The 22,277-nt window shown below is 35.6% G+C and overlaps 2 protein-coding genes across 5 annotated transcripts; both read left to right on the forward strand.

Annotated features, from left to right (window-relative positions):
• Positions 1-8,697: 8,697 nt before the first annotated feature.
• LOC105054565 (uncharacterized) lies at positions 8,698-17,939 on the forward strand. Of its 4 annotated transcripts, none has more exons than XR_012135551.1 (6): positions 8,698-8,894; positions 9,346-12,113; positions 13,826-13,952; positions 14,108-14,202; positions 14,446-14,547; positions 17,506-17,540. XR_012135551.1 is itself a non-coding variant. In XM_073246229.1 (5 exons), the coding sequence occupies exons 2-5, from the start codon at positions 9,376-9,378 to the stop codon at positions 17,572-17,574; spliced, it is 3,036 nt and encodes a 1,011-aa protein (XP_073102330.1). In that variant the 5' UTR covers positions 8,698-8,894; positions 9,346-9,375; the 3' UTR covers positions 17,575-17,939. The 4 variants fall into 4 exon arrangements, 2 of the variants coding, with proteins under 2 accessions (XP_073102330.1, XP_029123225.1); XR_012135552.1 differs by lacking the exon at positions 17,506-17,540 and adding an exon at positions 15,888-15,910; XM_073246229.1 differs by lacking the exon at positions 14,108-14,202 and having other exon boundaries at positions 17,506-17,939.
• Positions 17,940-19,784: 1,845 nt separating this feature from the next.
• LOC105054519 (uncharacterized) lies at positions 19,785-20,860 on the forward strand. The gene has a single exon (XM_010936048.4). The coding sequence runs from the start codon at positions 20,065-20,067 to the stop codon at positions 20,647-20,649; it is 585 nt and encodes a 194-aa protein (XP_010934350.3). The 5' UTR covers positions 19,785-20,064; the 3' UTR covers positions 20,650-20,860.
• The last annotated feature ends 1,417 nt before the right edge of the window (positions 20,861-22,277 follow it).

The raw sequence follows: 22,277 nt of genomic DNA on the forward strand, positions 1-22,277 counted from the left end.
TCAAGGACACATCACTCTTAAATAAAAATAAAACTTGTCCTTTTATTGATCAAATCAATGTATTAAGTACAAAATTATGTCCTAGATTTATTACAATGTATCAGTCAGATTAACTTTTAGGACGTACATGATGCGTGTCATAGTACAATAAAATTAAACCTACTCACTACTATATAAATAAGGTAAGTCGGGATCATATTCACAAAGATCTTAATTAATTATTTCAAAAATATAAAAAAAAATAATAGATTGTAAGAAACTAAGAAAGAAGCATGAAAATTACAATAAAATTACTTTTCATTAATCAAATAAAGAAGCATATATAAAGAAAAAAAATAAAATTATGATACAAGACAACTAAATCAAGTTGATCTTCTAGCAGTGTCCGATGGTGGATGCGCCTCCTTGAATCCTTTCGTCTTCCTTCATGCAGACAGCAGTAGGATGGCTGGAAGGCTTGGTACAGAAACTCTAAAAAAGAAAGGTAGATGAAGTATGAAAATATGAAAAAGAAAAATAGTGACACTAGGATTAGGACTTCTCTTAGATTTGATGGAAGGTGTGCTAAGGTTAGTACCTCCCCTAGACTTATAGAGAAGAAAGAAGGAGAGATGGGGGTAACAGCTTGGAGAGAAACTTAGGAGTTGACTTCATGGGAAGAGAAAAAGGGAAGAGCTTTGATGGAGGAGAGAAGAAGGAAGAGAGTGAGGAGAAGATAAAGAACCCCACAAGGGGCTGATGTCTTGAGAAAGGAGGGATGGGGTGTATTTATAGAGAGGAGGCTAAGATTTTCTGAAAAGAGAAGTGGGAGCGTGAATAAGGATACTTGGATTTTCATATTTCTTCTCCTCTGTTAATCAATAAGTTGTATTCATATTTAGATTTTTATGAAGAGTGATCTTTTAATTTGAGCCCTTGAGATTTAAGTCATGTTTACACTTAAATAGGAGCTGGTTATTGAGTTCACTCAAATCTAATCCGATTTGAGTTTAATTTGAATCGTATGAATCCAAACTTCCAATTATCTGTAAAATAGACTAGAGAGCATCAAAATCTAATAAAATAACATCAATTATCATAATATATAATATCTCTAATGACTTAAATTAAGTGTTCATCATACCTCTCAATTTGAACTTTACTCGTCCTCGAGTAAAATAGATACATTAGTAATGTGCACCAAATTATCCTTGAATCAAAAGTTATCCTAGATATTTCTAACGGTAACTAATATCCGGCTAGATCATTAAAGAGATACTTCATTGAATTATTAATTCGATCCAATTAGTGGTTGAGTATTAGTCATAGAAATCTTTAAAGATCTTTTTTTATAATTTTTTATTCTACTCTTTAAGTCCTCTAACTTACTGTGGATTTGGTGTAGTATCTTTTTGCAGTTTATTCTCTTTATTCTCTCTTTTTTTTTTTTTCTGAAAGAATATTTTCATGTACAATCGGTACAATGTCCTAACCCCTTAAGCTTTCTAATTGACTCTTGTAGTGAGCTTTAGACTAATGACTTCCAAACTGGTTGGTTTTAGGACATTAGGTATAATCTAAATTCTATCATTCATTGGGTGTTCTTAATAATTTTTTTCTTGATATCTCTAAAATTATCTAGACCATCAATCACTCATTGATTAGGATGCCTGATTAACTCCAAATCGAGATAAAATTTAGGTACATAGAGCTAATTATTTCTAATCATACTCGAGGACTTAATTAAATTAGTTATTTTCCCCCCCAACTTCATTGTCATTGTCCCCAATGAAAGAAGAGAATCATAACAAAGCTAAAATAGAATGTAACAAAGAAGGACACCACCTGAGTTCGATGTGTGCAATATTGATTGAGAGGTCCTTCATTGTAGGGTGTGATATGTTCTTGATTTCAGCTAGTGTGAATGTGGCTCTCCCCCTAATTTAGCTAGTAGCATCACTCATCTACTCTACTATAGAGATTCAACTTGACTAATTATCTTTTTAGAGATTCCTACAAAATGATAAGAAACTAAAAATATTGCATAAGCTGGGTTGCCTCCCAAAAAGTACTAAGTTTAACGTCTTCAGCCAGATGCTATAAGGGAGTCCCATCTATAACCAACTTGGGTATGTCCCTCAAGATTTCAAAAGGACAAGACCAATCAGGAGGCCTTGTCATCATAGTCGAAAAATATTCGTGAAATGCTCTACAATGATTAGTCTGGACCAATAGAATGTACTAGGCAAGCACGCAATACCAGAGACTAATAATATTCTCATAATTTTTTTGATGATCAAGAAGGGATTGTGTTTGTTGAATCGAGATTAGGATTGGTAGTTTAAGAGTTTCTTCAATTATAACTTGATTTACTCTAATCTCTATCTCAGGTATGATATATTTTGACATCATCTCTTCTCAATCTATAGCATGGTATTTTTTTCAAATTAACACTAAATCTGTCTCCATACATCGTTTTAAAGCCGTAGAAAGATTTTGGAGACAGTCCTCGAAAGTAGTATCAAAAATAGAAAAATCAATCATAAAAATCTCAATATCATTGTTCCTCATTTCAGAGATATCCCATCCAACAGCTTCTTTATATACTTTTAGAATACCTACAAGTTGGGCTTTCTGATTTGGGATCACTAGAAGGGTGTCAGTAAGTGCGTCAGGAAGCGGCTTCAGTTCTAGAACAGGTGATGATTCTAACAAGAGGACTATTAGAGGGTTAGGTGATGACTTATATTTTTTGATCCAAAGTAGGATGGTTTTAGGATAAGGCATATCAACTAGATCTTTTATTTTTGTGATATACCCATCGATATCAAAATCATCCACCTCGAAGTGAGCTAAATAGAAATCTAAGAAATCCTGGGAGAGAATTATGGGTGTAACTTCCTCTATTGTGTTATCTGTTTGTGGTCTTTGGAAAGTCTCAACTGATTCCAGTATTTCACCTATTTTTCTGTCCTTCCCATAAAAAGAAGTGGGTGATTCTAAGACACTTGGGAAGGAGACCATAGGTAAGTAGGGTGATGATGGAATTGGTTCATCCTACCATTTGAATTTTTCTCTATATGCTTTTGTCTTAGTCGAATTATATGTATTGGTCATTTTGGTTGTGTAGAGTTATTCTAAGACTACTTCATTTTTGAGAGTTATAATCGATTGTTCAAGAAAAATTATAGGAATATTAAAATTTCTAGCTAGATATTGTCTTTCTGGATTACTCTTAGACTGACTAAACAGCTCTCCTTCCTCTTCTCTACTGATTCTAATTACTGATTGATTGACTTGAATTTCTATTTTCGCTAAGGATTGCATAGAGGAGTGAAGGAGCTGATTGGTGCTTTCAATCCTACTAGTGTTTGCAAAATCTTCTCTTCAAATGATGGGCTATAGATAGTTGGAGAAGGTTGATATTATAAATAGGGCATATCGTAATAGGGTGCTTCTACAAATGTAGATCCTTGTGTTGCTGGGGTACCCACTGGGTGTGGGTTCTACAAAAAATTTGGTTGAACACCCCAATCTGGATTGTAGTCGTTAAAAAATGAGTTATGTTGCCCAGCTATGCAACCCAAGAGGAAGGGGTGAATTGGGTTTCTAAAAATTTTAAGCTTAACTTATGTCTTATGAAAAATATTTGACAATAGCTCAATAAATAGGGAGAGTAAAGTTGATTCAAGGCTAATGGCTAAATGCAAGAATGCAAGAGAGTAATGAAGAGTTAAAGCAGAGCAATTAGGTACAACACAAACAAAAGGATTTATAGTGGTTCGGTGCCAACTTTGCACCTACATTCACTCTCCAAGCTCCTACTTGAAAATTTCAATCCACTAACTTGTATTCAACTTGAATACAAACGTCGGAAACTCCGACTCTAGCTATCCCAAGCTAGTCCACTTATTTTCCGGGTACAAGCCAACCCAATACACTTCGATTCAAAGTTCGGATCAACCTTCCCTTATTTTGGAACCCTTTCAAAATAAAAACAATAACTCAAACAGAGTATAACAATGAATAGCACAAAAAGTACAAAGAAAGCTCCTTTAATGAGCGAATAAGACTTTAAATACACTTTACTCAAAGAGAAGAAGACCCTTTTTGATTTCCTCAAGGTGGTTGGAGACTTGAATGTACACTTGAGAAGTTGGTAAGCTTGGATTAAAGGCTTCTTGAATGCTTTGAGTGAGCTTTTGCTTAGGGCTGAAAAGTTAGCTTGAAATTCTCTTTTCAAAATCTCTCTTCTTAATGATTCCCACCTATTTGTCCCTTTTATAGTTTCAAAAAATGGTGGAAAACATTCTGGGCTGAAATAGAGCCGTTAGACCACATTAAATGAGCATTAAAAGCACTTAAAATGGGTTAAAAACTAGCTGTTGCGGAATAATCCCATCACAGAGGTCGACTCATGGGTCGACTCATGCCTGGGGGTTGACTCATGGGTCGACCTCTGTGGAAAAACACCAGAAAACCAAAAGGGAAGCAAGGTTCTGTAAAATTGGCCCAAGACCCGCAAAGGTCGACTCATAGGTCGACTCATGCCTTGAGGGTCGACTCATGGGTTGACTCACAGGGTGTGCCAAGTCTGTGCCGGTCAAAAAGTGTGCGTGCCAATCAGCTCATATGCCATGAGTCGACTCATGGGTTGACTCATGTTTTTCAAATATGAATATCTTTCAAAATATAAGTCCAAAAATAATAAAATTTTCACCAATGGATCACAAATTTTTTGTTCTATCACTTGATACTTTCAATTCAGAGTTTGGTAAAATTATGATTTTGCCCCTGAAGAGCAATAAGTCTTTTTCAAGCGAAAATCATTAGTACCCCTTCAAATGCTTTGTAATCATCAAAATCAATCTAAGGAGCAACAAGTTATTTCTTAGTTCGTAGGCTATTTGGATTTGATCTTGATAAACTTGCTCATACCTAAACTTGAAAAATTGATGCATGGCTGGCATTCAACTTGTTGTGCAGGAAGAAAAGATGTAGAAAGAGAGTGTCTAATAGTTAGTAGGTGATCTAATTTATAGAACAGCTCATCCTCTCTATTGTAGAAATCCATATTTCTAGCACAAATCTAATTTATCGGATTGTTCTGATTGATTTCAAAAGGTTTAGATTAGAACAATCTCCTTCTGATTTTTTTTAAGGAAGAGGGAGAGAAGAAGAAGAAGAAAAGAAGAAGAAAGAGAGAAGTTCTAAAGATGAGAATCCTAATAGAGTTCTAGACCTAGAGATAATAGATACGAAGATTGTTTTGAATTATTTTTATTATTTTTTTATTTTTTAAATAAGTGATGCAATCAGATCAACTCTATCTTTGGGTTAACCTAAATCTAGATAGTTCCTAACTGTCCAGATCACCTTCGAGCACTCCAAGTAAAAGACTAGCCACTTAATTGGTCAGGTAAGTGTAAGGTTGATGGGGTCCCCCTGTTGCTTTTCTTAGACATCAAGTTGGTCAGGTCAGCGAATGGAATCAATTAATGAACCACTTTTTTTTTTGATGTAATTCCTGCACTATTTTTTTAGACACCAATTAAACTGACCATCTTAACCCGGTCCAACTCATAGGGTTCCTTATCTTATTGAGCTCGAGAGTCCTTAAGAGTCAATATTTAATTAATTTTAAGTTAGAGGCTTAGGTCAATGCAAATGTAGAATTATGATTTGTGGGTCAAGAAAGGATGATCAAATGCCCATCTTATCTTGTTTAATTGGGTTAAGTATCCTTAAAGTGTTTTATGAAAATATACAATGCAAAAAGAAAAAATATCCAAATATGTTAAGTAGTTTTTAAGATTTAATTAGTTTATTTATATTAGTCAAGTGTTATATGGTGTCTTTGTATTTTTTTTATATTATGTCATCTTTAAGCAAGAAGAAATAAGAGGTAAGTTTTAAATTAAGTTAATTAAGTATTAGAAGATCTAGTGAATCTAACTAAATGAAAAGTAAATAATGCTAAGATTAAAAGGCAAGTAGGTAACCTACAAATAAAGTAATAAATCAAATTTATTTTTAGGATAATAAATTATTCTAAGCTATGAAAAGAAATAAATCATTAGAAATAATGGGCAATAATAAAAAAGATAACTGCTTAACTATGCAAATAAAGTAATCTCATAATTAAGAATAAAATATAACTATGTAATTTAAATAAAAGGCAAAGAGTCTAATCTACTTAAAAAAATAAAAAATTATTAATTATATAATACAGTAAATTATTTTAAGCTATAGAATGCAGTAAATCACTAGGCTATAGAAAGCAAAAAATTTTTTTATGCATGTAAATAAAGAAATCTAGATATAAAGTAGTAAATCTATCATATACGAAAAGGAATATAAGATAAAAATTTAAAAAAAAATAAATAGAAGGTGATTAAGTAATTAAAGTAAATTAACTAACAATAAAAGGCAAATTACAAATCAGCAAAGTAAAGTATGAAAAGCAAGAGTCCAAGAGAAGAAAATAATCAACTAGAAATATAAAGCAGTAAAGCATGTAAGGCAGTTAAATAATCTAAAGTAAGAAATAAAAATATAAAAAATAGTAAAATATTTTTTATTATTTTATTTTATTTTTTTCAAAACAATCACGCTAAGATCTCCAACAACGGTGTCAAAATTTGATGCATATCATAGTACAATAAAATTAAACCTACTCACTACTATATAGATATGGTGAGTCGGGATCGTATCCACAGGGATCTTAGTTGATTATTTCAAAAATATAAAAAAAAAAAATAATAGATTGTAAAAAATTAAGAAAGAAGTATAAAAAGTATAATAAAATTATTTTTCATTAATCAAATAAAGAAGCATACATAAAGAAAAAGAAATAAAATTATGATACAAGACAACTAAACCAAGTTGATCTTCTAGCTGCGCCCAATGGTGGATGCGCCTCCTTGAATCCTTTCGTCTTCCTCCGTGTAGACAGTGGCTGGAAGGCCTGGTATAGGAACTCCAAGGAAGAAAGGTAGATGAAGCATGAAAATATGAAGAAAAAAGATAGTAGCATTAGGATTAGGATCTCTCCTAGATTTAATGAAAGGTGTGGTAGGGTTAGTACCTCTCTTAGACTTATGGAGAAGAAAGAAGGAGAGATGGGGACAGCAGCTTGGAGAGAAACTTAGGTATTGGCTTCATGGAAAGAGAGAAAGGGAAGAGCTTTGATGGAGAAGAGAAGAAGAAAGAGAGAGGGGAGAAGATAAAGAACCCCACAAGGGGGCTAATGTCTTGAGAAAGGAGGGCTGGGGTGTATTTATAGAGAAGAGGCTAGGATTTCATGAAAAGAGAGATGAAAGCGTAAATAAGAACCCTTGGATCTTCATATTGCTTCTCCTCCGTTGATCAATAAGTTATATTCACACCTAGATCTTCATGAAGAGTGATCTTTTAATCTGAGTCCTTAAGATTTAAGTCGTGTTTATACTTGAATAGGAGCTGGTTACCTAGTTCACTCAAGTCTGATCCAATTTGAGTCTAATTTAAATCGTATGAACCCAAACTCCTAATTATCTGCAAAATAGACTAAAGAGCATCAAAATTCAATAAAATAATATTAATTACCATAATATTTAGTATCTCTAATGACTTAAATTAAGTATTCATCAGTACATCTAACACATATGATATACACTAAATATATAATCAGGTGATACATACTGTAAGCTTCTTAAATACACAGACAGCAATGATCCAATACACATATATAACTAAATTGATATATAGTTTATCGAACTTAGTTTCATCAGTACAGAGTATATGACTAGTTGATATACATCTAGCAAAATATTTATCTAAGATCCCAATACATATCTCTAGATAAAGTGATACATAGTTTTCAAAATATAGCATTCATCAGCACGTAGCATATGAGCATATGATATATATCAGATGGTTTATTAATACATACTATAAGCTTTTTTGACATACATCTAACAATGACCTAATATACACCTTAAAGTCCTTTCTTTTCTTTCGAATCTTTCTTCTTTTCTGAGATCTTTGCATCAAAAAGTTCATGAAAACTATGTATCGTTCTACCTAAAGGTGTGTATTGGAACATCAAATGAATATTTTACTGGATATGTATCAACTGACCATATACCGTATACCAGTAAATACTAAGTTCGATAAATTATGTATCAATTTATTTGTAGATATATATTGGATTGTTACTAGGTGTGTATCAAAAAAGCTTACAGTATGTATCAATAAGCCGTCTAATCTATATCATTTATTTATATGCTATGTATTGATGAATATTATATTTTAAAAAATATATATTACTTTATCTAGAGGTGTATATTAGAATGTTGGATGAATATTTTGTTAGATATATACCAATTAGTCATATACTCTATACTAGTGAAATTAAATTCGATAAACTATGTATCAATTTAGCTGTATATGTGCATTAAATTGTTGCTGGGTATATATCAAAAAAATTTAAAGTATGTATCACCTAATTATATATTTAATGTGTATCATATGATTATATAGTATATATCTTTATGTGTTGAAATTAAAAAAAAAATAAATCGATGAAATGGGTAACTTCGTTGTTAGAAAAAATAGTTAATTTTTAAATTTATTTTTTAAAATTAATATTAAAAAAAATATGGCGACCGCCTCATATGATAATTTATAGTGCCGCCCCGTATAATTTTTGTTCCCCAAACTACCTTTGTCCTCGAGAAAACACAACAACAAACCAACTAGCCCCTACTGCCTCTTGGCCACTTTCTAACGACATTACCCAACAACGATATGGAAATTATCGTATCAGAGAGGGAGAGAGCCGGAGAGGTGGGGTGAGCGCGCCAAGAAACGAGATAGGAGGAGGAGGTGCTTTCACGTATCGTAGGCGGACGTTGGGATTCCCGAAAGACCAGGTCAGTCCCATTCGGTTCCCCTCCTCCAGTTTTACAAATATTGATACCGGAAACCTAGCTATTTTATTTTCCTTCTGATTTCTTTTACTCTTCTGCCATGCTCATCATTTATATTAGTGCTTCTGCTATGAATTATATATCTTGTTCTTGCAATTTTTATTTTTTTCCGGATGGATAATTCCTATTCGTAAGCTTACGTATAGAGATCTAGAGTTTTTGCATTCTTGTAACTTTCCCGTTTAGTCCGACGGATTCTCGAGGAAAAAGGCTAAAGATTTTCATGATTTTTGGCTCTCTGATTCTTGTCGGAAGAATTAGACTATCTGAGGGTTTGTAGCATTAAAAAAAAAAAAAAAGGATTTGATTCTTACTAGAACCCTTATATATATTAACCTATTGAATAATTAGCTGGTATCAAGATTCTCTATATATTCTTTGTTTTGTGGATTAGAGAAACGGTATTGTGCGAAGATCTGAGAAAATGGATGCATTCTTTGATGGTCTTGACTGTCGATTGAGGGTGTCAGGCATGGTCGCTGATTCGATCATGATGGGTATCGTGAACTCAGCAATGGAGAATGCTTACAAGAAGAGCTTGTCAAAAGAAGGGAATTTGGAGCGGTTGAATGAGAAGTCAAGGTTCTGTGAGCTGGCGATAATGCAGCTGGAGTGGTGCCTGAAATACCTGCAGGACGAGATCCATGGCAACATCATTGAAGGCACCTGTGAACGTGAGCAGTTGCTCTCTGATCTATTGAAGACTAGAGATCGGATCCACCATAGGCTTGAGGAGACTGAGTTCGCGATTGAAGAGAAAGATAAAGAGTTAACAAGGAGGAAGGAAAATGAATCAAAGCTTAGATTGGCTTTGGAAATGAAGGGAGAAGAAGTTAGCTCTTTGCACACAGCACTTGGGCTCGAAAGAGTAAAAAGTAAGAAAGCGAGTGGATTCGTCCAATTTGATGCAATATGTATGGAAAAAAATGAAAACCATGTGTTCGGTGAACTGAAAGGCTCTTTGCATCGACAGTTGCAGAAAATCAGAGGCAAACTGGAGGATGGACGGGAAATTTTGACCAATCTGATGCAAAAGAATAGGAGAAACTCCTCAGATGTTGACAAGTTGACATTCAACTTTGGTGTGAATGGTGGTGGCATGAAATCACTGCATGAGCTTTATGATATCGCACAGTTGAAGTTGGACTTTAAAGAGATTGTTGTTGATGTTGGTATTCTCACAGAAAAGATTGAATCGTCTTTTGAAATAATGGGAAGATCTGTCTCCTTGTTAAAGGCAGCACTGGATGAGCAGCAATGGGTTTCAGATGTGGAAAAAGATACATCTAATGTTTTTATTAAAAGTTACCTTCAGGAAACTCAGCATGTAGGCAAGTTGGAGTTTGGGGTTTCCACAGAAAGTTCTCCTGCAGCCTTGTTGGACATGAGCTGGTCAGCTTTCATGGATGACATTACAAGTTTGCATCATGAGCTTGAGGGATTGTTTCCTCAAATAGATGCACAGTCGAAAACTGATGGCAGCATGGATTTGAGGTCCCATTACAATCCTTCGTCAAGTGCTAATGCTGGAGGAAAAGATAGCTGTAGTTTTGGAGGTTCGAGAGATGATGCTGTTTCTGGTGCAGTAGAAATACATGAGGAGTTCAATGATACTTCTTCAAAAGTTGCAAAATCAAGCAAAACAGAAGGTCTATCTAACGAAAATCTATCTGGGCATTTTGTTGCTGATTTGGTACATAACCATGAGACAACCATACAGCAGAAAAATCAAGTAATTAACTGGCTGAAGGGAGAACCATCCAGAGAAAAAGGGTGCTCCTTAAGAAATGATAAAACCTTTGATTCTGTTAAACAAATGTTTATTAGGGCTATTTCAAGGTTGGATGATATTAGAAGGAAGAATTCCAAGTTGGTTGCGGCTTGTGATAAGCACAGACTTATAGCCTATGAAAGACCCACCAGCATTCTCCAAAACAATTCATCAAGATATGAATCGGTGGATAAAGAAATTATGGTCACTCAGATAGTGAGAGAACTCCTTGATCAACCAAGAAATGGGCTATGCTGTCATTTAGGAGATACCGAGCTGTTTGATGAGATAAGACAACTAGAAGAAGGAAATGTTGATTTGGACACTAAAGCTAAGATGTTGGAAGAGAAATACACAATTCTTTCTAAAGGTTTAATGAGAGGGCTGCACCTTGACTTCTTTGCTTACAACATAGAGACCTTAATCAGGGAGGATATATATAGGGTTATCCTTAGTGGAATGATCCAAGGATGGAATAATGATCTAGAATCTTATAGCATCGAAAGGCTTCTTAAAGAAGAGATTGATTGCATTGTACTCAGTGAGGTAATCAGAGATATGATACATGTTGAGTATCTAACTTTGATGAAATGCCCAGATGGAGACATGCCATTTGGTAACAATTTGTCTCAGACTTCTATGATCAGGGAAAGTATGGAAACCATGCAAAAAGTGGAATCACTATCAAATGATTTTAAGTTGGAGGAAGGTTTAGAGTTTAATTGTAATTCAGAACCAGTGGAATCTTATATCATCAAGAGGCTTCTCAAGGAAGAGATTGATTGTATTGTATTCAGTGAAGTAATCAAAGATATGATATGTGTTAAGAATTTAACTTTAATGAAATGCCCAAAGGGAGACATGCCATTTGGTAAAAATTTGTCTGAGACTTCTACAATCAGTGAAGGTATGGAAAATATGCAAGAAGCAGAATCACGATCAAATGATTTTAAAGTGGAGGAAGGTTTTGATTTTAATTGTAATTTAGAACTGGTGGAACCTCATATTCACCTTGACCTTGATGGGTATAAAATTGAAGCATCAAATTCACTAAATATGCAACATACTGAATTGTTGGCCGAGAAGGATGATGCTTTTAAGCCAGTTGACGGAAATTTTGAAGTGCACCACTTTATTTCTAGTAGGATGCATCTAAGTAAATCGGTTCCATGTTTATTACCTCTTGACAATAGGGATGTGGCACATGATCGGGTAACTTCAGCAAGTGGCATGATACATAATGGTCACCACACCACATGCTCACCTACAGGATTTACAGGAAAGAGTTGGAGCGAGATGCAGCTCATTCTGATGCCTCTTGCAAAGTTTTCACAAGAAATCTTGGATTTTGAGTTTATGGTGTTTGACAAAATAAAAGTAAATATTTCAAGGTAGTTATGATTCTATGGACTGTTCTGTTTGATGTATACATGCAGCTTATAAAAGCAGAAGGGTATTAAAATTTGAATTTTGATTATGCTTATCACTATACACATGAAAACAAGCTGGCCTTCACACATTGTTTTGTAGCAAGAAGCTGCAACTACATGCCTTTAGGTGGCATAGTCTGTGCATATTTCTATCTCTGTTAGTATAGCCCTATACAGAAACATAAATTCATATAATGTATAAAAAATGTATATATAGTTGATCTTTTGTGCTTAATATGCATTTTGATATTTGTATTTCTTGCAATTTGGGTGACACTTATATTTTTGCAATATATGGGCATAAAAGAAGCTAAAAGATTGGACAATTTTGTCACTAACTGAAATGCTATGCACCAATTTGTATTGACCCCTATACATTCTGCTTGGTGCAAATCCATCCTTAGAGTCATGAAATATTTGCCAAGAACAAATTTTCAATGAATATTATCTAGTAATATGTTAACTCCTGAAAACAACACTTTGTAAAACATTCTCCCTTCCAAAACACATTAAAAGGGGAAGAAGATCTTCAAAGAAGCTGGTAGAAGGAGAGTGGAATGCTTGATGAAGATGCAACAAGAAAAAGGCATCAGACTCACCCTAACTTCACTTAGTAGATTCATCCAGAGTACAAATGCTTCATTTGCTCCTTAGTTTAACTTTTAGCACTTCTAAAGGAGTCAATATTGAAGGGATGATTTTTCAGGGGTTCATATGTAACTTTGATTCATTTCAGAAAAGTTAATGCAGAAAGCCTATTTTAATTTCTTTTTTAAATGTTTAATCATAACTTTATTGGAAATATATATTCAAAGGTCCCACAAATTGGAATATAATCTGAAATGACTTCCAACTTAATTTCTCATTTATTTATTTTATTTTATTAATAATTTTATTTAAATTTTTGATCATTTATTTTTTGAATTTCTGTTATTTTTCAGCTCAACCAGTCTGCCAAACTCAGGCTGAAACTGCTAAAACCACCAAATTTGAACTCATGTCTGCCTAAAACAAAAACTTAAACGAAATTCTCAGAACTTGTTTATCATTTTATTTATTTCTTGATTATATTTGTTGCTTGCTTGTCCATTGTTTGATGGAAAATGTTCCATCCTGGTAACAGCACATTTTTTTATTCTTCCTTTTTTTTTTTTTTTTTTTTGAGGAGAAGTTAGGCAAGGGGGTCCAAACAGTTTCATTAAGTAAATAAAAGAGAGTATAAAGTGAAATCATAGAGTGAAGGATACCAAAAAAAACAAGAAGAAGAAAAGGAGATGAAAAAGAAGAAAAAGAGGGAAGAGACAAATGGTAGAAGAGAGGGAGCAATACTTGATCTTTCACTTTGCAGGGACTGCTTTTTGTTTATTTTCAAGTTTTTTAGTAGACATGTATCTTGTATAGCGTTGTACACACCATCTGATGAGCTTAGGGAGATATTTTTGAGCTTATCCAAGTACTGGAATGAGGAAAATCATCCAGACTATGTCTGTGCTAGCTAGAATCCAAGATGTAAGGTTCATTAACTGAAATTTCACAAGGAAATTTCTCTCTGGAAAACTTAGTTTGTGCTTCATTCTTGCTGCTTACACTGTTTTCATGATCTAAGTGATTGATTTTGAAAATTGTGGAAGAAATATAACTGCATTTTGGTTACTTGAGGAATCCTTGTGCAGGTTGGGATATCTGAATAGTCTGTTGAATCCTCTCATTGAGCAAGCAATCTCAATTAAGAGAAAAGAATTGCTCTATCATAAGGCTTTTACAAGGCGATGTTATGACCTCCAAACAGCTGAAGCAGAGGTTAGAATGTTATACTGTTATATGTACACCTGTGCATCAAATCTGTTCCATCAAGAATTTTAATGTGGCTTGAGTCAAACGTGTATTTCTAGAGGTTTCTCATCATGCTAAAACTTTTTATGAGAACTCTGACCTTGCTAAGTCATTACTGGCAGTTCCAGCATTATCAGGCTTCATATCTGCTCTAGCATACCATCCAACTGTATTTCCCATCCATATAAATTATCTAATCAACTGATTGCAGTTTAAGGTAATTGCTATGCTTATTCCTGATGCTCCTCCAAGATACATTCAGCTTGCATATTTTACTAGTATCTTTTGACATTTTCAAAAATGATAGCAGTGAAGGCACTTCAACGATGCATCGAGAAGTTTAATTACCAAATTGAAGTTTCTAATATTTTTATTTATTTATTTATTTTGTTTCTATATACATGCAGTTGTAAAATTTCTTGAATCTTTAAGCCAGGCTTCATTGGTGTTTATTTAATAGGTGGATCTGCTTGGGGATGAGGTGGATGTACTTCTTGGCCTTATTCAGAAGATATACATATCACTGGACCATTATTCACCAGTTTTGCAACATTATTTTGGGGTAATATAACTCATTCTTTATAATAAACTTATCTTCTCTTCAACTGCATTTTTCGTTTCAAGAAAGCATTGATCCCTTATTGATCCAATATGATTCTTGGGCCAATGATAAGAAAACTGAATCAAAACATGAAGAAAATTGCTTGTTCAACCGATAACCAAATCCTAGAATTTGTTTGGTGCATAGTATGTCTGTTTTTTTAGCTGCTTTGAGTAATATAATGTTGTTCTTAGTTGTACCAAGTGGAAGATGTTTCTTCAATTGTTAGATCTTATAGGGTAGTAATGGCCTTCCTTGGGTGTGTTTGATCTGGTTATATTTTTTCCTGCATTCTTTAAGATTCACACTTATACTTCCTAATGATACTGAGGTTTGGTTACTCTAGTGATATGGAGGATACATTTAATAAGTCAATTAAAAAAATATATTTTTCCTTTTCTGATGTTTTAGCTAGAGAACCTTCATGAATGATGATGCTTCCATTGTTGCCCACTATAGTAGCATCTTAAACTTGAGTTGAGATGAACTTTAGCTCTCTAACCTTTTTTTTTTTGGGCCTTGTGGTTCCTTCTTTTGTTAGGTGTATTTGTGATTTCAATTGATGTGAATTACTTCTCTGAGAAAAAATTATGTGAATGTCCAGACACTCGAACTGTTGATGCAAGCAATGAAGCTTTATCTAGAGTCATGTTCGTTAGACAACGAACCACTTCTGATCCTATTTGATTTCACCATCTTGTTAGTTGCTTCATCTAGTAAGCATCAATCGGCCAGACAATAGACATGGGGTGCATACAATGAGTCTCTATATCAATACTCCTTGCTTCATATCTTCAAGCGACTATCCTGTAATCGTTACTACCTTAAGAGACCATTTCTTGCCTTTTTATTCTCTTTTACTTAGTCCTAAATTTTCTTAGAATATCTGTTCATTCTAGTTGAACTAGTGATCATTGATTGCTGACCCCTATCATAGTTTTCTTCCCTTAATCTTGTTAAGCTGCCACTAGAATGCTTTTGACAAATAGAGAAAGCTCAAACCCATTGAGAATCTGAGATTATCACTTTGCTCGAGCACTTATAACCATCTCATTGCTCTGTGACTTGCTCGTATTTAGCCTACTCTGTGGGATACAAACTTACACTACCTCATACTTTCATCTTCCACTAGGTAAACTCACATTGGTTGATTTGCTAATAGATTTGAAAAAGAGTGATATGAGATTCTTGGAACCATAACTGTTAACTATAACCATCAATCCTAGCACCAACAGTTTGGGGTCGGTTTTATAGATTGTTACTCAGATATTATTCTTATTCAGGGCTACTGTTTAATGCAGTATTTTCCATCTTCTTCATCGCAACTTCTACTCATATTTAGATCTTCCCTCCTCAAGTCACTCACAAGTTCTCGGAATGGAAAGATTTGAGGAAGGAAAAAAGCATATTGGAAATGTTTATGACTTAGTTGTGGAAGATGCTAAAGAACCTAACGAAGCATTTGAAGACTTGCTTGAAAAAGTGAAAGAAGATCTGAAGGAGTTTTAGGACTTCATCTTTGAAGATCTGCCAGATGGACTGCTTCGTATTACAAATACTCATCATGCCATCAATTTGATCCTGATGCTTCCCTCAGAACATGATGAGATAATGTGATAGTTGTTGGCTTGGTTGAAGGGTCATGTTCAGGAATTTATGTCCTTGTGGCTTACCTACTCCATTGACAGGTTAAGCATGGAATTAGTGTGTATACATGGATGGTACAGCCACAAACAAAATTTTCATCAATTATTTGTTGTCTAATCTCGAGACTTGATGATTTGTTAGATATGTTATTCATTACTGCATTTTCTCAAGATTTGATCCGGGATTTGGTTGACAATGGATATGCCTTGAGTCAATTGATAAGTGGAATGCAACTTTTAGAGTAAATGATGACCTAGTTAAGCCTTTTGGACTGACTAATGCTCTCAAGTACATTCACAAGGATGATGACTCATCCTATGTCCATTTGTTGCTCTGTTGTTTTTCTTACTAAGAGCTAATCAAAATAGGAGAATTGCAGCCATGTGCACCAAGTTATGAGGACTCTTTTAGCTGAGGAGTTGTACATTAGTTCGAAGAATTGCAGCCAAAAAGTAATATTTTTGGTATTCTTTGTTTCTTGCAACAGAGCTTGAGTAACTTTTTTCTTTTTAAAAAAATATGATGCGAATAGTTGATTGCTAGCATTTACAAGCATTACAAAGTTCCCTGGTCATTGATTGTATAAAACAAGGCTAATTTAATACCATGGAATATGATGAGCTGATATTAGAGTGTTCACAAGTCACAACATCTCGATAAGATATGAAGCTAATAGGTATAGTCATGAATAGTTGGAATCATATTTCATATTGTTTCATATTTATGAACAAACGTGGACAGGAAATGGATAATGTTCAATTTTTTCCTCCATGTAAAGCAACCAGGAAATGTGAATTAAAATGATTAAGAATAAGAAAGCAGTAGGGAAGGATGCAAGCAAGTTTATCAAGACTGCACTTTTTTTTTTTTTGGGGGCTCCACATGCATTTCCTACTAGTTTCTTGCATGTTTTAGCTGTTGCTTTCTTTTTCCCGCTTTGGACATTTTCCTAAACTAATTTTACATTTCAAGCTTGTGTAGTTGTTCTCTATAACTGTAACCTGCAGTGGCAACTTCATGTACATTAAAAGGCTTACACCCTATGAGCTAGCCATCAAAATATGGTTGCAATGTGTACAAAAACTATACAGTAATCCAGTAACAAACTCATGCCAAGAAATAATAGGACCATGCACATACCTGAAGTATATATGAAGTAATGTATATCTCTTAAGAGAAGAATGCATATTTCTTTTTCTTTGATGAGTCAAGAGTACTTGTATTTGATATCGCTGCATTGTTAAAATATTGATTTGGATTCTACTTTATCAGATAATGGAGGTTCTAGCATTGATCCGAAAAGAATTAAATGTGGAAGCGACTACCGCAACCAGACATTAAAAAAGGGGGCTTTGCAGTACATGAGGCTTCTGTCGTTGTGGAGTCAGGGAGGGTCAGATTATGCAGCCATACGTGCGGCGATGCCATTTTCATGTCTTGAACACTCAGGTCATTTGGAGCAACCTTGCCATTGCGCCAAGCCCATCCTCACAACTCGGCATTGACAGTTTGCTTTTTATTTGATCCTCTTATGATTCATTTTTTACCTTATCACTATTCTTTTTGGACCTTGTTGTGTGTAATGTGGTAAACTTACAAAGCCCTAGGAATGAGGGCCCATTGACAGCCAAAATATTGTTGTTTATTTTAGAGCTAAATTGCCTCTTATACAAAATTGGCACTTGGTAGACCTTTGTTGCCACTAATGAGTACTCAATGCTTTTTTCTTGTACTGATGGAATCTCTTCCGTTATTTCTTTTGAAAAAGACTCCGGAGGGGGGGAGAGAGAGAGAGAGAGAGAGAGAGTTTCCTTTTTCTTTTTTCATTTTTTTTTTGGAAAGGAAAATGAATAAACAGATCACCAAACAGGCCTGCAGTCCATCAATGTAGGATGTTAGCCTAATTCTGATGCTACCATGAGATAGGTATCACAAAGTTTGAGAGAGAGTTGTTAATTGCACTGCTGTCATGAGATAGTTATTAGGAACTTTAAGAAAGAGATGTCTTACGGAAGATTGATTTACAAAGTAGATATCATTATAAGGGATGAATTGAAGTTGTCATTGAGAAAAAACAGTGAATTGCGCAAATGGTTAGTTATGCTTTTTGGACTTACATCTAATGAAGCTTCTTTAAGTGATGATGCGCAAAAGGTTTGTTTTAATTGGATTCATAGATCTTGATCCTTGTAAAAGCAAGTGGCAAGCCTTTGGCAGCATACGAGCTCTGGAATTGTACAATTCTTGCAATTCTTCTGATTGGATACCTTAAGCACCTTGGTCCGGATATCTTAGTCGGGCAATCTCTATCAATTCCTAGGCAACGGTTTCAACTTGTAAGAGTATTCTATCTTGCTGGATGAGAAAGAGGAGGGCAGAAAAGTCATGGCATGAGGCACGAGTACGAGTTGGTATCTTTTTCCAATACTGATTAAAGCCACTGATAAGCTTTTTAAATTGATTCACATCATGGATCATGATTTCATATTTTGAAAGTATCTAAATATTAAAAAAACTGTGTGGACAATTTTTTTTTTTAAATGGAATCTAAATGCAAAAGTTGAACATTTACAATCCAAGTTCAATTAAACTGTCCTTTTTAAGTGTATTTCAGTTGGTGGAAGAATCCTTATGCACGAGGGTGTCCCAGTTTTGAGTTTGTAATATAATTGCCCAAAGAAAAAAAAAAAAAAAGGCTATGCGCCATATTTTCTCCCAAGGCTTGTGGTGTAATAGCTACAAACATTGCATCTGAATGCTTTTTCACATCTACTTAATAAAAAATTAAAACTATCAAAATACATAAATATTAATTTTTTTCCGTAATAAAGATCATATTTAACATTTTAGCTTTTGAATTTCAATATTTATTATTTATTTTGGATCTTTAATGGTTCAAATATTTTCTCGCATGCAATAAAAGTTTGCCAGCCGATTTATGCGACGGTGCGCCTCCAGTTTCATGTAAAGTTTCCCGCGTATTAGAGGAAGAATCACGCCAACCTGGGGCGAGCCGTCCAAGCCCTCTCGCACGAGATCCCATGACCTATTAAATAAAAAAACTGGATTGTGGCGCGGTTCCGTCAGATATGTGATTGCAGGATCTCCGACGCTTCCGTTAACCAATTTTTGGAACAGTTTTTGTCTAACTCGGTCTTGGACTGGATATTTAAATAAAATGATCAGTAGACAGAAACCATTATTCGTTATAATCATACCGAGAGGTTGATGTTTTAATTAATCCTAAGGAAAGCTTGATTCAAATAGCAAAGATCCGGCCGCAAGATTTATTATTTAGAGTTTCAAATTTAGTTTACATTTAAAAAATACCAATGATTTATATCGTATCGGTAGATACAACGCTGCCAGAAAAAATGGATGTCAATCGTAACCCCGTTATGTTAAACTGGAGAGCAGGTAAACCTAAAGGTCATCCGCGCACGATAGCACAGGGATTTTCTATTTTTTATTTTTATTTTTATTTTGGTGTGGGAGGCAGGCAGGATCCCTTCGTGTTTAAGTGAATGTCCACGAGGCCACTCATCTCCGGTCGGTCGAGCGCACCGGGGGAAGGAAAGAATTCCAGGCTTTTTATTGGGTTGGGTATATCCCCACCTTCCTCGTTCAGTGATGCTATCCATCTCAACTACAGCTGGCACTGAGTATACCGAACCCCCCTCCTATTTCTTGCGCCGCGGCGCCCTCCATCGTAGATACTCTCCCTCCCTCGCTCTTCTCTAAAGAAGGAGAGTCCAGAGAGATCTGGATCTGGAACTGCTCCTTGTCCAACCGTAAGTTATTGCATCTTCCAGATCTACACCAGATCCGGCCATGGGGGCGAGACCGGCATTGCCTTCCGTCCTCCTAGTCCTGCTGTTCCTCCTCTTCTCCGCGTTGGATCTCGCGTCGTCCGATATCCCACCCTCGCCGCTCTCCGGAGGACCTGTCCCGGCGCCGGCATCGCCCACTACGTTGACGGCTCCCGCGATGGGTCCGTCCGCCCCGTCGCCGGCATCGCCTACTCCGTTGACGGCTCCATCGATGGGTCCGTCCGCCCCGTCGCCGGCATCGCACACTCCGTCGCCGGCTCCCGCGATGGGTCCGTCCGCCCCGTCGCCCGCGTTCTCTCCGGAGAACTCCGACTCGCCCCCGGCACCGCCTGTCGCCCCCGCGTCCTCACCGTCACCGACGCCGTCCCCAGCCAACGGGGTCGTCCGGAACGGGGAAAAGAGCGACGAGCATGCCGAGGTGGGGGAGAGCTCCAGCGGGATGAGCGGAGGAAAGAAGGCCGCGATTGCCGTGGGGGTTTTGTCGGCGGCGGCCGTGGTGGGGCTAGGGGCGCTGGTCTACAAGAAGCGGCGGGACAACATCCGGCGATCCAGGTACGGCTACGCCACCCGGAGGGAGATGCTCTGAAAACCTTTCGTAGTTTTATTTAGTCTATACATAATGGATTTGTTCCAATTCTTTTGAGAGCGAGGGTAGCGAACATTACTGTTGTTACTTTTTTTTTTTGCCCTTTTCCCTAGAGTTCAAATATATTTCGATTAATGATTTGGGATAATATATTGGTTTGGTTGTTAATCTGCTTCTGATATATATCAACTTAATATCATTTTTTTAATAATCTTCGTTGAATCTTGGGACGTATGTCAGTGTTGATAGGAAGGTTTCTTGGACCATCGAAGGTCCCGGTCCATCTTAGGCGAGATGTTTTGTTTAGAATGAATTGAAATGCCGAGATATTTCAAGATCTTGCCAATATCAAATGAAATTGAGTTCTCAAATTAGTTTCGTTTTTAATATTTTATTTATTAAGATCTTGCCGAGATAATATATTTTATTTTTATTTATTAAGATATATAACTGATTTTTGGAAGATTTGGTATAGATTTTAAGTAAAATACGTGGGTCAATAATAAGTTTACATTCTCCAAATGGGTTAGGCATGAGTTCAGACTTTTCTGACCGAACTTGAATCTTCTCATCTGATTGTAGTCTTCTACCCGAGAAAAAAATGAAACGGAAGAAAGTTCTTCTCATCCGAAACCATAAAGGTCCTATTTATGATGCATCAATGACGGCCGTCCGTGTAAACGACTGTCATGTTTGTACGGCCCAGAACATCCCACCTCAAATGCGGACCAGAATTTGGGATATCTCGAACCCAACCAAGTCAATCCACTGCCGTCCCGAAAGAAACTTAATTTTCATATTTTGTTCTCACGGGAAGCTAAACGTGTATTGAATGCAAAGGTGCGTGGGGGAGATATGTCACTTTTTGAACCTAACGAAGGCTTTGAATTTTGTTTATTACGTGACCCTACCAGAGAGCAACGAAACACCGAAATCTTAACCTAACGAACGTTCGAAAATTTTTTTCCAATCCAAATCAGGTTAGCTTGTGACTGTCAGGAAACAGAGACATGATGCAGATGTGCTAGCTGTAATTTCTTGTTATCAGGATGTCCATCATGTGCTTGTTCAATATTGTTATGCTAATCAGGCGTGGATTTTTTTTTTTTTTTGAGGCTAAGCTGCCTGGTGGATAATGGAAATCTTAGATGATTGGAAAACATGATATCCAAGTCATAGATACATATACCTGTTCAAATGATTGGTGATTCGTGATATGGTACGAAGAAAAGAGAAATGGTGAGAGTCAAATACCCATCAGTTTTCCCTTCATCCATCCATCACCGTGGTTCCCATCCTTCACTATGGTTCACATACATGTCCATCTACACATGATATGTCATATTGCACAAGAAAATGCTTCTCTCTCCACAAATATTCCCAGAATTTATTCAACTCTCATAAAATTGACATTTTGGGCATTTTGTAATAATGGCAAACTTTAATCAAGGTCCTAAATAGCATTAAAATGGTTGTTGTATCAATTGCTGGCCCCTCCTATGATGTTCCAAGTACAAATATCAGGATGTGGATTTAACAATGACCAGAAATTAGCCATTATCATATAATGGTAGCTAAGATAGTGATTGGTATTTAACCTTCTTACCAGCCAATTGAGTTGAAATCAT

Source organism: Elaeis guineensis, chromosome 11 (assembly GCF_000442705.2).
Source record: "Elaeis guineensis isolate ETL-2024a chromosome 11, EG11, whole genome shotgun sequence".
Lineage (NCBI taxonomy): Eukaryota > Viridiplantae > Streptophyta > Magnoliopsida > Arecales > Arecaceae > Elaeis > Elaeis guineensis.